The 15791-nt window shown below is 34.9% G+C and overlaps 2 protein-coding genes across 3 annotated transcripts in view; one reads left to right on the forward strand and one right to left on the reverse strand.

Annotated features, from left to right (window-relative positions):
- Nucleotides 1-1972: 1972 nt before the first annotated feature.
- Nucleotides 1973-15791, reverse strand: part of SS18 (SS18 subunit of BAF chromatin remodeling complex) — a 91969-nt gene continuing 78150 nt past the window's right edge. For both annotated transcript variants that reach the window (XM_049900305.1, XM_049900304.1), the window contains one exon: nt 1973-3749. In XM_049900305.1, coding sequence (XP_049756262.1) covers nt 3723-3749 — 27 coding nt within the window. In that variant the 3' untranslated portion in view covers nt 1973-3722. The remainder of the gene's footprint in view (nt 3750-15791) is intronic.
- Nucleotides 7917-8805, forward strand: SLC25A52 (solute carrier family 25 member 52). The gene is given in 5 exon segments (XM_049900306.1): nt 7917-7950; nt 7953-8063; nt 8066-8465; nt 8467-8665; nt 8668-8805. Coding segments are annotated over 5 exon segments (882 nt in total).

A 15791-nucleotide genomic window follows, 5' to 3' on the forward strand; every position in this document is an offset into this window, starting at 1 on the left:
GGGATGAGGCATAAAACAAAAACCATATTACCAACCAAAAATTCAAACACACTCAATGATTCAGCATACCCTCCATTATAGAAAACACATAGTACCAACAAAAAATTAAAAGAAAAAATAATTGGGTCTTGAAAGTGTTACTTTTCTCTCATGTTAAAGTCCAAGCTCGTGGACAGTACAGAGGAGCAGACTTGATGAAGTCACACAAGGACTTTCGACTCTATCCAGTTGCAGTGCCAATTTCCAGAGTATTTTTCAAATCTGTAAGGTCAGACTCCCAACCGACTTATCATGTCCCAGTTCACTGAATGGGAAAAGAACGTGGAGCACACCTTTAAGAGTATAACCTAGAATCTGCACAAATCACTTCAGCTCATATCTCACTGGCCCAAAGTCATACCTAGCTGCAAAGGAAGCTGTTAAATGTAATCTCTAGGTAGGCAGCCATGTACCCACCTAAAACTTGGGGGTTATTTTTAAAAGAAGAGAAAGAATATTGGGGGATGATAAGTATTCTCTAAGAGATTCTGAGAATGGTTTCTAATTCAATGTTAAAAATGAAAACATACGATTTCTGAATAGTCCTCACAGATCATCCAAGGTGGTGTTTTAAAGAGTACTTATCTTTTAGACATCCTCATTAAAATATTTCAAAACCCTGGTGGCATAGTGGTTAGGTGCCACAGCTGCTAACCAAACGGTCATCAGTTTGAATCCACCAGGTGCTCCTTGGAAACCCTGTGGGGCAGTTCTACTCTGTCCCATAGGGTCACAGTGAGTCAGAATTGACTCGACTGCAATGGGTAGTGGTAATAATGGTACTAAAATATTTGGGGATTAGATGACACATGAGCCCTGGTGGCACAGTGGTTAAGACCTATGGCTGCTAACCAAAAAGGTCAGGCAGTTCGAATCCACCAGGTGCTCCTTGGAAACCCTATGGGGCAGTTCTACCCTGTCCTGTAGGGTTGTTATGAGTCAGAATCAACCTGACAGCAAGGGGTTTGGGAATTTCTTGTTTTGTTTTGTTTAGATGACACAAGATTGGTCATGAGTTACTAAGTGGGTAAGTTAGGGAACTAGTACATGCGGGCTCTCCACTTTGGTGTATGTTTGAAAAATCCATTTAAAAAGTTAAAAACAAATCCAAAAATAATGTGCCACTGTAACACTAAATAACAGTATTAACAATTTAATTAACAAACCACTAACCTAGCACACTTAAGTATTTTTAAATGTTGATCAATAATCACCCTGCTCTTTTTTTAGTAATTTATTATTTTGCTTCTACAATTTTATGGGATGGTATGATATTTATTATAATACATTTTGATAAAATAAATATTTCAATTTTAGGATATGTAATCTATACGGAAATACCAAATTTGGTAGAGGGCTACTGGTAGTTATTCTCTTACTAAGTATCAAAGGAGTAAGGTAATTTTTGTCACCACCAATTAAAAACTTCTACGAAATAGGACTGTTATAAAACAATTAAACCTTGCAAATGCACTAGTCTCCAGGAAGAAAGTCCTGGAGGAAATTCTGCTTATTAAAATTGCAATTTTAGTTTCCATTAAAAGGAGAATAAGACAACAGAAGACGGGTTGGCAAGACAAATTATTTCTTAATGTCAGTTGAGCTTACTTCAAATGAGATAACATATCTACACCAGGTTGGGTTCAGTACAATTTTGTCTCCTCAACTCATTTATCTAATTCAGTCATCTTGATTATAGCCTCACGGACTTCATTTTCAGAGAAAGAATTCTGTAACAAACAGCCTACACAACATGCTGATTACTGAACAGTTAATTCTAATTAACTTGGGCACGGGAAGAGAATTTTGATCAAGTCCTAGAATACAAATATAGTCTGCTTATACTAGTCTAACTTATATAAAAAACCCACAGCATAGTCTCCAGACAAAACAAGACTCAAAGAGATCTAATTTAAAGAAACAAATGAGAAAATTAAAATCACAAATAATTTATTCTTCCGTTAGAGTTGATACAGTTTTAAATAGCAACAAAGTACACAGTGGTGGAAAATTGGCACAGAACCTACAAGTATTTCAATCACAATAAGGCTGTCCATGCTTCATCTGTTCAAACCTTGATGTCATTTTCTACTGACCAACTTGAAAAAAAAAAGCAAACCTATTTTGATATGAAAACACATACACACTCTCGCTCTGTCTCTCACACACACAGACACACTGAAATTCCTTCTTTTGATTACAGTATGTTGAGAACAGTACATTTTGCTTATTCAAATTTATGGTACCCCTTCTGTTTCATTTCCAGTTAGATGTGAGAAAAAACTAATTCAATTATAAAGAATACATCTTATTCCCTGGGCATAGGCAACTGTGATGAAAATAGCAACTTACCTTTGGGCTAGATGTTTTCAGATTATGCCTAAATAATCATGGTTAAAAACTTCTCTATGCATGCTTTCTCGCCCAATACAATATCCCTGAATTTAGTTAAAATAATCAGGCACAGGACAGTCTCAAATAATGATTAAATATGCCATGCTAATAAACAAGGTGATCTAGCATGCAACCTCTATGCTTTTAATACAGATCAGAATAAAAACCTCATCAACATCTCTGTCTTATACGAACCAACATAAAAAAGGGAAAAGCATAAATGTGTCCCTTTATAAACGGTATTAGTTCCAGTTAAGAAAGTTGAAATAAAGGTTTGTAAAGTCTCCTGAACTATTTTACTATATAAACCAATTACCTTTTAATGTTAAAAAATAAAATTACTGGATCAATGTTGGCTCTTCTTAGATATCATTTATAAAATTCTTTGATATTACTTACTAAATTCCCTGATTGCTCAAAGTAAAATTAATACTTCCATTTTCAGTTATTGCTATTTTAGGGGAGGGAGGATTACCATTTCATCTCCATGAAACTGTTACCAAAGATTCTTCAGATCCAACATGAAGTAATTATTGCCTTACGTTTTAAAACTATATTATAAATGATCTTTATAAAAAGGTTTTAATCCACAAAACTGGAAGGTTTCTAAAAAATGTCTTTTTAGTCAAAACTGTATCACAGTGCCCTTGATTATCTAATAGATAAAAGGGATTTGAATCTCCTCTATAAGAACATAACAGTGGACATATGGTGTGCTTTGTCTCCTCTCTCACCTTTATCTTTATAGTACACCATTTTGAGACCAACACAATCAAGCATCTACCATGCTCCAATCCATGTTAACAGGATTTCTGATTCTGCCTGGTGCGTAGTGTACTGCCTTGCATATTCACATGAAATAAACATAATATACAAAATATTGCTGCTGTAAAAAGTGTACATTTCCCTCTTCCCCTTACAAAAGAATCTGTGGAAAAGTATTAAATTCCCTTAACCTTCATAAACATACAAAGCTGTTCACACCTTTCAGTCTGTAACAGTCCATTTGAAACAGTTCCGAAATCATTGCAAATTGGTTATGTCATTGCATTTTCTGTCCAATGTTGCCATCTAGAGTAGAAATGTGAAATCAAGAGTATTTCTGAGCTACTAAAGCCTTTTACAACTAAGCCACAAAGGCTGTTTACTGAAGAAACAGCCTCATATCCACAAAGTTTTTCCAAAAACTAGATGGAATGAAAAGATCTCTTCACAGGAAGGTGTCCACAGTGATGAGGTGACAATATGGCTGCTAATAGGTACTGGCTATTGGAATGTTAAGTACTTTTTCACTGCTGGTAGTTTCCATACTGTCCCTAAAAAATAAATTTAAAAATGTAATTAGATAATAGTTTTGACCATAATTCTACCATAATAGTTTAGCATAAAAAAATATATAGTTTAGCACAGAAGATTATAAAAAAGTTATTTTTAACACTGGCATACTATAAAAGCAACTGCACCTACAACAAAAAAAATTCAGGTACACAGTGTCACACCATAACTTCTTCTGAAAATATATTAAACTGTAAATTGATTTCATAATTCTAAATATGCAAGAAACTAGCAAACAGCCTTTCACATAGCAGGAATGTCAATGTTTGGTGAATTCTGTTGAACTGAATTAAGCAAGAGTAAATGAGAGATTCTATTTCCTAAACTCTGATGTAGTATTAGTTTTGTGACAACTTTATGACTGCTTAGCTATTAATTGCTATTAATGAATTAACAATAGCAAGCGGTAAGTGAAGATGGAAAGCTATCTTGGAGACTGAGGGTCAAGAACCTTTTACTCATGCTAAAGAATCTGAGCCTTTCCCTGAGGCCAACAAAGTGCCAGCAAAGGTATTTAGTTAGGCAGCTAGGACATAAAATCAAGGAAAGCTTGTTTTGTTTTTGCTGTTTTTAATAAGGCAGACTTGAAAGCCTGTAGATTGACAGGACGGGAGAGAAAAAGAAAGTATAGATACAAAAGAGGTGACAAATGATGTAGCAAATCCCATGGGGAAGGTGAATGATTCCAGTATGCATATGTTAAGATTGGCTTTTGGAGGAGATAAGGAACATCTTCCCTAAAACAGAAGAAAGGTAGAGCAAGAGAATAACATACAGGCAGTCTCCAGATTACAAATGAGTTCCATTCCTAAATCTATCTTTAAGTTGAATTTGTATGTTAAGTCAGAACAGTTAGGTATGGTTCATATCTAATTGTTAGTCAAATGTCTGTTATAATATAGAGTGTACCTTTCTATGTACAAAAATAAAAAACACTTTAAGATGTGCTAAAACATCTTTAACATAGTAATACAGTAATAATAGTGTTTTGATGTGTGTCTCAAAGTAGCATGCATTTCTTATTATGAACCACTGTATGTACGTCAAATTTTTAACATAATAGGCTTTACCGGGATTGGGGTTGGTTCGTAACTACAGGCTATAAGTAAGCCGGACATTCGTAACCCGGGGACTGCCTATATACAAATATATTTCATAAAATATTTCTTAAATATGTTTAAAACTTGTTGTTAGTTGCTGTCGAGTGGGCTCCCATTCATGACAACCTGACGTATAATGGAAACGAAACGTTTGGTCCTGTGAATAGCAGTACCTATTTTCCAGGAAAATTACTCACTGGGAGCACATAATTAGCTAGTTGTTTCCCATTGTAAGTTATATCAATTATTTTATATCAAGAAAGTATTGTAGAGTTGACATATTTCTGTACCATCAGAAATAGTACCTTGGAAGTTTATATTTCCACAAAAGTAGATATGCTTGGAGGACTGCTGAGTGTCATGATACATCTAAAGGAATAATGCACCACAAACAGAATTAACGTATTTTAGATTAATGTCCTTTACAGAGCTGTATTCACCCTAATTTAAGTCATGTATCTTGAAGTATTTATGGGTAAAATGATGCATATCTAGGATTTGCTTTAAAATATTCTAAAAACATAAAATAGTGTAGGGGGAGTGGATAAATAAACAACATTGACAAAATGTTGATAACTGCTAAAGTTGGGTGATAGATTCATGATACTAACTTTTTGTCATTTGCTTTCTTATATAAAAAGTTTAAATAAAGTCAATGTTTAGCATATTGCTGTTATTAGTTACTGTTGATAGGAGCCGATTATTCAACTGTTAGACTACCTAGATACTAAAGCTGAGTTTAAGCTCCAACTCTATTCTGAAGCTCTTTGAGACTCAATTTCTTCACCCCTAAGGTTGGACAATAACACCTACCTCTCTGGATCTCAATTTCCTCTCCATTAATGGCTATATTTAATTCCTATCTCATTTGTTATGCTACTTAAATAAAAGAGAATATGACAAAGGGCTTTTCAAAATTACAAAGAATTATAAATCAGTCAATCTCGATACTGGAGGGAAATGCTGCACTAGTGAATATATGTAGTGAGATATTAACGATGAAAGTGAGCTGCACACATAAATGATGTGAAAGCAGAAGAGAGGCTGAGAACCACTGTGCTATACAAGCTGTAACTTATCTACTATATTATGAATTATTTGAGGACAGGGACAAGGTCTTATTCATCTTTATGCCTCAAGTATTGAAAAGTACCTGACACATAAGACATCTTCAATAATGTATGCCAAATACATAATATTCAAGCAATTATAAACATCTATTGAACAAATATTATATGCTTATCACCGTAATAAATTTGAAAAACACAGAAGGTAAGATTTATAAATAACTAAAGTACAATTACAGAATAGAAAATAAATTCTACAAGACTTCAGAAAGGTAAAAGTTAACATGGGCTAAAATAATTAGAAAAATATTTAAGGGAACATGGGAGCATTAAGGAAGTCGTAAGATTTGAAGAGCAGAGGAGAGGAGAGGGCAAATTAAATTAGAAGCAACAGCTAAAGCAAAGGCATGGGAAAAAATACATACAGAATGTTTAGGGACATGAACAGAATGAAAGAATATACAATAACGAAAAGTAGAAGCTAAGAATCGATTGGTAAAACAAAGTCTGAAGTAATGGAGACTAAGAAGTCTTGTTAATATTAGCAATAGCTAACTTAATACATCTCAATAACTAAGAGCTTACCACGTGTTGGCCACTGTAATAAATGCTGTGCGTCCATCTATATCTATGCAGTAAATATTGTCTCCATTTTATAAATTAAGAAATTGAGGCACTGGGAGATTAGATAACTTGACTCACACACACTTGAACACGGCTGGGACTAAACCAATCACAAGCCCAAAAGGTATACTGTGCATTTGCAACCATTAGCAAATTCCAGTGCACTATGAATGGTTACAAGTATGGGTTTTGAAGGCAGAAACTAATTTCTACTACTAATTCCAACACTTAAAAGCTTCCTGTCCTTGGCCAAGTAGCCTAACATGCCTTGAGTTTATGTGTTCTCATCTAACAGGTGTGGGTAATTAAGATCCCTACACCTCACAAAGTTATTCAAAAAGAAAACAGGGAAGTTTTGCAAATGACTCAAGTACTCATTAACATTACTGAAGGCAATTGGGTACAGTGAACAGAGCCTGGGCTCTCGTCACTCAATATTTATCATGAGCTCCACCACTTCTGAGTTTATCATTGTGGGTAAGCCACTCTAACTCTCTAAGCCCCAGCTCTACCCCTTCTGCCTTTTTTTTTTTTTAATTACAAAATTCCTCTGACTATAGTGTACAGAATGAATGGGAAAAGCCGCAAGAAGATATTAGAAGGATCCTGCTGGAATGAAGACAGGAGATAAGAATGGCCAAACTAAGATAGGACAGTAGGTTAGAGATAAAAGGATGGATTCAGGAGCTTTTTAGGAAGGAGGGTCAACAAGATTGTCATTTATCAGATGTGGGAGGAAAACTGAGAGAGACTTAAAAATCGAATATGTCACTTGGCATTCAGGCTTGGTGATGGTATCCTCTTTGATAAAGAATACAGAAAGGAACAATGGGTTTGGATAGAAAAAATTACGAATACATATGAGGAAAATACTCAAGGCTGGGAAAGATATACCCAAAAGTATTAGAGGAAGTAATACTTGGTGCTCACACAAAAAGAAAGATAGTGCCTATATCCACCAGGCACGGTAAAAAACCTCAGAATTTCCAAGCCACTGGGTAATCAAAGGGTATTATCTTGGAAGTGGGGAAAATTTAGCCTTAGACTAAACATGCTCTGGCGCCTGACTAACAAATCTTAAAAGCAATCCTGAGCTGCCCCTGCGTGGGCACTGGCTCATGGACCTGCTCACTCACCAACCTAAGGCCTAAGGGCAGGTGGCTACCAGGCATGGGGCCTGGACACCCGCAGCCATGAGAAATTCAATTATCAAAATTGTCTCCAGGGAAGAGAACCTATCAGTAACAATGGAAGAAACTGATAAAGTAACCAAACAGCTACCATGTCCCAAAACACCAGACCCAGGTGGTATTATAGGTTTAAAAAAAATTCCTCATGAAGAAAGATTTTAAGCAACATGATAGATTCAGAAGCCCATGAAAAGAGGTCAAGGGGCCTACCACTTCAAAACAAGATACATCACCTCACATTGAAAATGTCGGTCAAATAAAGTACTACTCGTGTGGCAACTATGCAGCTTTCAGTAACGTAACAATAACATTTCCATTCAGAGAGTCTTCTTTTGGCAAAAGCTTTTTGGGATCAAATCCTGGGATGCAATACCTCAGTTGAGGAGGGATGGATTCAGAAACTTGTGTCAAGGAATCCTTCCTCCATTACAGCAGAAGACAACTACACTGGCACTTATATCTGGTCTATATGAGGATTTATCTTGTCTTCTCTACAAACACGTCAGTACCCCAGAGTTTGCAACTCAATGTGGTGGTAGTATTTGCAAGGACAATAGAAACAATTTTTACCCCACTGAAATACTCTGAATATTGCTTCAAGACCACAAGCATCATGAGAAATTTACACACACTTATCAGAATTTCAAGGTCGTGAAATGTCATGGAATTGGAGAATATTACTGTGGCATGGTGCCCATTCTGGATTCAACAATGTCCTTTTTTTTTTGGTCTTTGAGGCCCCGTAAAGAAATATTTACCTACTGCAATGACTTACAGTACTCATTCAGTCAGTGATTTTATCTGTGGAAGTCTATTGGGTGCCATGATGAGATTCTTATTTTTTCTAATTAAAACTATAAAAATTCACATGCAGTGTCAGATAGGTGGGGGTGTTCAGTCTTTCCCTAAGGTTTTTTTTTTTTAAAAAAAATCTGGCTAGAACAAGACAGAAACCTGACAAATCTTTTCAGAGGTGCCAATCTGAATTACCTTCAGTCCCTCATCTCTTAGGGCACAATCGATGCAACTTATGCTTTCCTGTTAAAGGTTATATGAAGGAAATCATCAGTGAAGGGCCACTTATCAGCCGAACAGACCTTCTAAGATTGCGGTTTGGCCTGGATTCCAATTGGCCAAATACAAGCTACTGTCATAAGTGCAGGGCACAATGAATTATAGGCAAAGCTGTTTTCCTTAAGCACGGAACAATAACAGAATAAAAGGTTTCAATAGGATAACAGGAGGAAAAAAAAAAGTATTCCTGAAAGGATCAAACTGTTTCTAACTTACTTAACTGCCTCTCAAAACAAAGGTCAATAATATTTCTAGGAATACAAATACATCTATCACTCAACAAATAAAAACTCACAATACGTAGTATTCAAAGATTTACAGACATACAAAGGAGGAAAATATGACCCATAAGGAAGAGAAAAAAAAAAACCAATGAACTGAAATGGACCCAGAACTGACACAGATGTTAGAATCAGCAGAAAAAAGATATTAGAACAATTATAGTTGTATACCATATGTTCAAAAAGTTAAGCAGAGACATGGAAGATATTTTTAAAAGACCCAAACTGAAATTCTAGAGAAGCGAACCATAATGTTTAAGATGAAAAAAAGAAAAAATACCTTGCAAGGGATTAAAAAAAAGCAGATTAGAAAGTGAACAAGAAAATATTAGCTAACTTCAGGAATGGTAGCTGTTTATTAGTTAACTTCAAAATACCAGTTATCTTCAATGAACTATCCAAATCAAACCAAAAAAACAATTTAAAAAACTGAACAGCTGATCAGTGCACTATAGAGAAACTTCAAACAGCCTAATATACATGTAATTGAAGTGTGGAAAAGAGCGAAAGGGATTTGGGGAGGCAGAGACAGGAAAAACATTTGGCCAAAATTTTTTCCAAGTTTGATGAAAACTGTAATGCCACAGATTCAAGAAGCTTCAACATACCCTAAGCATAGTAAACATGAAGAAATACACACCAAAGGATTGGTGTATTTTGCTTATAACAATTTGAGAGAGGGAATTTTTTTTTCAATCCATCAACTTGATAAAAGAAAAATCCTAAAAGATACACTGACCACCAGAAAACAAAGATCTGACGTAGCTTTGGAAACAACGAAAGCAAGAAGACACTAGAGAAACATCCTTAAAGGAGGGGTGGGGGGTATGGAGCTGTCAGACTAGAACTCTACACCCTGAGAAAATATCTTCCAAAAATTAAGGCGACAACACACTTTCATGATAAAAACATTCAACAAGCTAAGAATAGAATCAAAATCCTTTAATATGATAAAGAATATTTATGAAAAACACAAAACTAACATCATACTCAATGGAGAAAGTAGTTTTCCTCTTATGATCAGGAACAAAACAAGAATGCCTGCTCTTAGCACTACTATTCAATATTGCATTGGAAATCCCAGCCAGAGCAAACAGGCATGAAAAAGAAATAAAAGGTATCCAAATCAGGAAGAAAGAAGTAAAACTGTGCCTATATGCAGATGAAATGATCCTATACAGAGGAAAACGCCAAAGAATCTAAAAGAAAGCCACCAGAGCTAACAAATAAATTCAGCAAAGTTTCACAGTATAAGGTCAAAACAAAAATCAATCCCGTTTCTATACATTAATAGTGAATGATCTGAAAAGAAAATTAAAAAAACAATTCCATTAACGATAGCAACAAAAGGAATAAAACACCTAGAAATAAATTTAACCAGGGAGGTGAAAGACTTATACACTGAGAACTATAAAGCAATGTAGCGTGTTTGTAAGGAAGTGACAAGAGACAGCTAGCAGGCAGACAGTTTCTTTTTCAAGTGGTGAAATGATCTATACTTAGACTGTGGTGATGGTTGAGTAACTCTGAGAATATACTAAAAACCATTGAATTGTACAATTTAAAATGGCAAATTGTATAGTGTGAATTATATCTCAATAAAGCTGTTTAAAAAAACAGGAAAAAAATCAACAGAAAAGGCAGAAGAAGAAAAAACAACAAAGAACAGATGTGACAAATGAAAACAAATATGAAGAAGACAGACAACCATACCAATAATCACATTAAACATACTGTTCAAAACACCCAATTAAAAGGCAGGCATTGTCAGGGTGGATAAAAAAGTAAGACCCAATCATGTGCTGCCTACATGAAATAGATATACTATGGTGAACTAACCCAAAGAAAGCTTGTATACTTATATCAATATCAGACAGATCAGATTTCAGAGCAAAGAATACTACCAGGAATAAAGAAGGGCACTTCTTAATGGTAAAGGGGTAAATTCATCAAGAAGACATAAAAATCCTAAACACTAATACACCTAATAACATAGCTTCAAAATACATGAAGTAAAAACAACTGCAAGGAGAAATACACAAATGCACAATTATAGTCAGAGATTTAATATCCCTTTCTTGATAAATGATAGAACAGAAAGGTTAGCTAAGATATAGAAGACTGAAAATACTATCAACCAACTTGATCAAACTAACATTTACAGAACACTTCATCATAGACCAGATTCTGACCCATAAAACAAGTCTCAATAAATGTAAAAGAATTCAAATCATTAAGGATGTTCTATTATTATGATGGACTTATATTAGTAATCAGTAACAGGAAGATATCTGGAAAATATCCAAGTATCTGGATAATAAATTATTCTTGGGTCAAAGGAAACACTGGTGGCATAGCAGTTAAATGCTATGGCTGCTAACCAAAAGATCACCAGTTTGAATCCACCAGGCGCTCTTTGGAAACACTATGGAAACGCTATAGTGGTGCTATTAGTCGGAATCAAGGACAGCAGCAGATTTTGTTTTGTTCTTTTTTGGGGGGCGTGGGGTCAAAGAAGAAATTAAAAAGAAATCAGAATGTATTTTGAACTGATTGAAAATGAAAACACAACCTGTAAAAATTTGGTGGATGCAGTTAAAGCAGTGCTTGGAGGGAAATTCACAGCAATGAACACCTGCATTAGAAAAAAAGAAAGCTCTGAAATCAATGAATCATCAGTTCCCACCTTAAGAAATTGGAAAAGAAGAGCAAATGAAATCTGAAGTAAGCAGAAGAAAAGAAATAACACCAGAGCAAAATCAGTGGAAGAAAACACAAAAAATTAAATTAAATTCAAAGTAAGCAGAAGAAAAGCAGTAAGATCAGAGTGAAATCAGTGAAAGAAAACACAAAAAATTAAAGGGAAAAAAACAAACCAAAAGCTAGTGCTTTGAGAAGATCAATAAAATAGATAAAAGCTTGTCGTCAGATTAATCAGGAAAAAAAAAGGGGAGAAACAAATTACCGATATTAGAAATGAAAGAGGTAATATCAATACAGATTCTACAGATATTAAAAAGGATAATAAGGAAATATTCAACAACATACATAAAATGAACAAATTCCTTGAAAAGCACAAAGTTTACTCAAAAAGAAATAGTTAATCTGAATACTCCTATAGCTAATAAAGAAATTAAATTTGTAATTAAAAACCTCTCCATGAAGAAAACTCCCGGCCCAAACATTTTAGAAAGAGTACCACTTTTACACAAAGCCTTCCAAAAAAATGAAAAGGGAAAATTCTTCCCAACTCACTCTATGAGTTCAGTATTACCTCAATAATAAAACAAGCCAAAGACATTACAAGAAAGCCCATACTACAGTCCAATATTACTCATAAATACAGATGCAAAACTCCTTAACAAAATTTTAGCATATCCAATAATATAAAAAGGTTAATATATTGTGACCAAGAAGAGTTTATCCCAAATACGCAAGGCTGATTTAAAGTTTGAAAATCTAACAATGTAATTCAACATATTAACAAACTAAAAAAAGGGAAAACCATGACTTCTTCAATAGAGAAATTATGCAGAGGGAGAACACCATCTGACTAATGTTTTTAAAAGATCATTACAGATCCCGTGTGGAAAATATCCTATAGGGAAGCCAGGGTAAGAGTAGGATCAATAAAAGAATACTGCAATTGTTCAGATGAGCGATAGCTAGTGATGTTGACTTAGGTAAGTGCAGGGGATTGAGAAATGGTTAGATTCTGGATATATTTTGAAGGAAGAGGTGATGAGATTTGACGATTTATTGGACATATGATTTGCAAAAAAAAAAAAAAAGGGAGTCAAGAATGACTCCAGGATTTTAGCCTGAGGAACTAGAAGAATCAAGCTGCTGCTTGCTGAGATGGGGAAGACTGATGGAGGAGCAGGAGACTCCTAACAAGGCTCTCTCTCAATTATCCCCCTTTTAATTTATCCTGCACACTGCTAGAAGATTAATCTGCCTAAACCACCACTATAATTACTATTACTATTTGATATAAGAATTTACATAGGTATGAGCCCCTAAAACTATTGCCCTGAGATAATCTTTAAACCTTAAACCAAAAATATCCCCTGAAGTCTTCTTAAAATCAAATAGTTCAGCTTAACTAGTAAAAAATGGGTTTAGTAAAAAATGTCTGCCTTGAGCATTATGCTCTTTTAAGATCTATCTGTATGGGATCAAATTAACAACTACTTGAAAGATTAGATAGGAACCTTAGAGGGGAGTGAATTTATGTTAATGGAGGAGGAACGAGGGTTAGAATGGTTGCACAACTCAAAGAATGTAATCAATGTCACTGAACTATACATATAGAAATCATTGAATTGGTATATGTTTTGCTGTATATATTCTCAACTACAACAAAAAATAAAATTATTTAAAAACAATAAGAATTTACATTGGTTTTCCATTGCTTCAACCATCTTTCAAGAGGTGAACTACTTTCCCTACAATGAAGAGATCAACAGGTGTTTGTGTAAAGGAATACATAAGGTGAAACATAAGATCAATGTGGGGAGATTACTGACAACACAGTAGATAAGGTGGCCCTCTCCTCATATCCTTTTCTGGTAGAAAAGGAGATGGGCTGGCAGCTACCCAAACACCATGGCTCTTTATCCACAGCCCGGTCCCAAATTCCTGACAACTTTAGGGGCTGGAATAATGATGACGATAAAAGGAGAATAAAATCATATATTTATCACATCTACCAAGCGCCAGCCACTGTTAGGTACTTTACATACATTGTTGAAAACTCTTCAAAGGTTCCACACTGGTATCAGGATAAAGTCCAAGACCAATATGGTTTATGAGAGCCTTGATAAATCTAACCCTAATGTCTCCAGTTTTGCCCCTTCTCCCCCAGGCTTCTGCTTTACTAAACAACCTCTTACCATCAGTCCTTTATGAATGCTCTTCTTTCTGACTAGAATACCTTTCCCTCCTCCATTCCTTGGGATCTCACACTCATAGACTACTTCCCAAGTAACATTTTCTCTAAATCTGGGTTAGGAGCTTCCTTCCACATAAATTTTTGTTTTCTTCATCCAACTATCTATCACACTCTATTATAATCATCTGTTTACTTATCTGTATCCTCATCTAGACTTAAGTTCACAAAGGTAGAGTCCAAGTCTATACTATTTCCCAGTATGTACCCCAATTTGAACATGGTACTTAGTATAATTGTTGCTCAACAGGCATTTGCTTAATGAATAGGGGATTTAGAAATATACTGATTTACAGAGAAAAACGGTCAGTTTAGTCCATAACATGCTAAAACGGAGAGAATGGCAAGAAATCCAACAAGAGATATTCTGCATACAGTTGGAAAAAGGAAACTGAAATCGGGTTGAGAAGCAAGAGATAAGGATACTGAAAGTGTAAGACAGGATGACAAGAGAGACGAAGAAAAACAGAATCAAGGATTAATACTGGGGTAATAAAAAGGAAGCCAGTAAAAAAAAAAAAATCATTGGAAATATAAGTGAAATAGAATAGTACATTAGTATAGACATTAAAGGAGACTATTCAAGAACAAAAAAGCAACATGTATCAAATGCTAAAGTTAATGAAGACCAAGACAGCCAGTTGCTCCACAAGCCTTAGGGAACATGTCTATTTTACTCACGTAGGATATTTAGTAATAGAGTCTAGCACATGTAGACAATTATTAAGTATTTGCTGAATGAGGGAATAAATGGCTAGAATCTCATTTTTTTTTTAACGTTAACTTGTGGCTTAGAATGAGCCTAAATTTTATCTGCTCAGGAAATCCTGCCCTTAAAGACTCACTAGCCAAGACTTTACTTTTAAAATTTAGGTTAAAAACTCTGCCTGATACTTTGATTTTGTCCTAGTGGTTTTTGTGTTTGCTTTTTTTTTTTCAATATTATTCTTCTGTCCTTAACTCTTTTAGTGTACCTTATATGTCCTTCGTCTTTATTACTTAAACAGGAAGTGTCAGTATGGGGTGGGGCAGAGGAGAGGGATAGGCTTGAATGACAATGAATAGAAGAACTGTTCATAACTCAAATTCTAATTAGTGCTACATATAAGTTGTTCCTCAGTGAAGATCACCTTCACTGGCCCTAAAACCTCAACTTACAAATCAAGAATGGTTCCATGTAAAAATAACCTATATCTCAGGTAGCTTAAGTGATAAACAGACTAGATTACTCTCACTGGAAAGCCATTAGACAAACTTGAATTCAATCTAAAAGAATTACCAACATAAGAAATTATTTCAATTATAATTCAAAGTATGTATGAGAAAATTTATAAAACAAAGACTGCTATGGATTATAAATCAGAGAAATTTAATGAGGAAAGGAAGGAACTTAAACGAGCACTAGGATCCAAGGTAATACAGTTGTCTTAGGATAAGCTACATGTCTGCATATTGGCAGGTAGAATGAAAGATAATAGAGGGGAAAGATTAATAATACTTGAGATAATGGATATGTGTATGGAAAGAAATAAGAGACAAGTGAAAAGTGTGAATTTAAAGAAATGGGATATCACAGCATCACTATGAGTCAGAATCGACTGGATGGCAATGAGTTTTCAGGATATCACGGATGTGAAGGAAGTGTGGTAGATATGTTGAAATGAATATGAGAGCACTGACACAAGATGGACTACACATCTCAATAGGTCAAGACACAGTCTTCAGCAATAAACATA

This window comes from Elephas maximus, chromosome 11 (genome assembly GCF_024166365.1).
Source record: "Elephas maximus indicus isolate mEleMax1 chromosome 11, mEleMax1 primary haplotype, whole genome shotgun sequence".
In the NCBI taxonomy this organism is placed as follows: Eukaryota; Metazoa; Chordata; class Mammalia; order Proboscidea; family Elephantidae; genus Elephas; species Elephas maximus.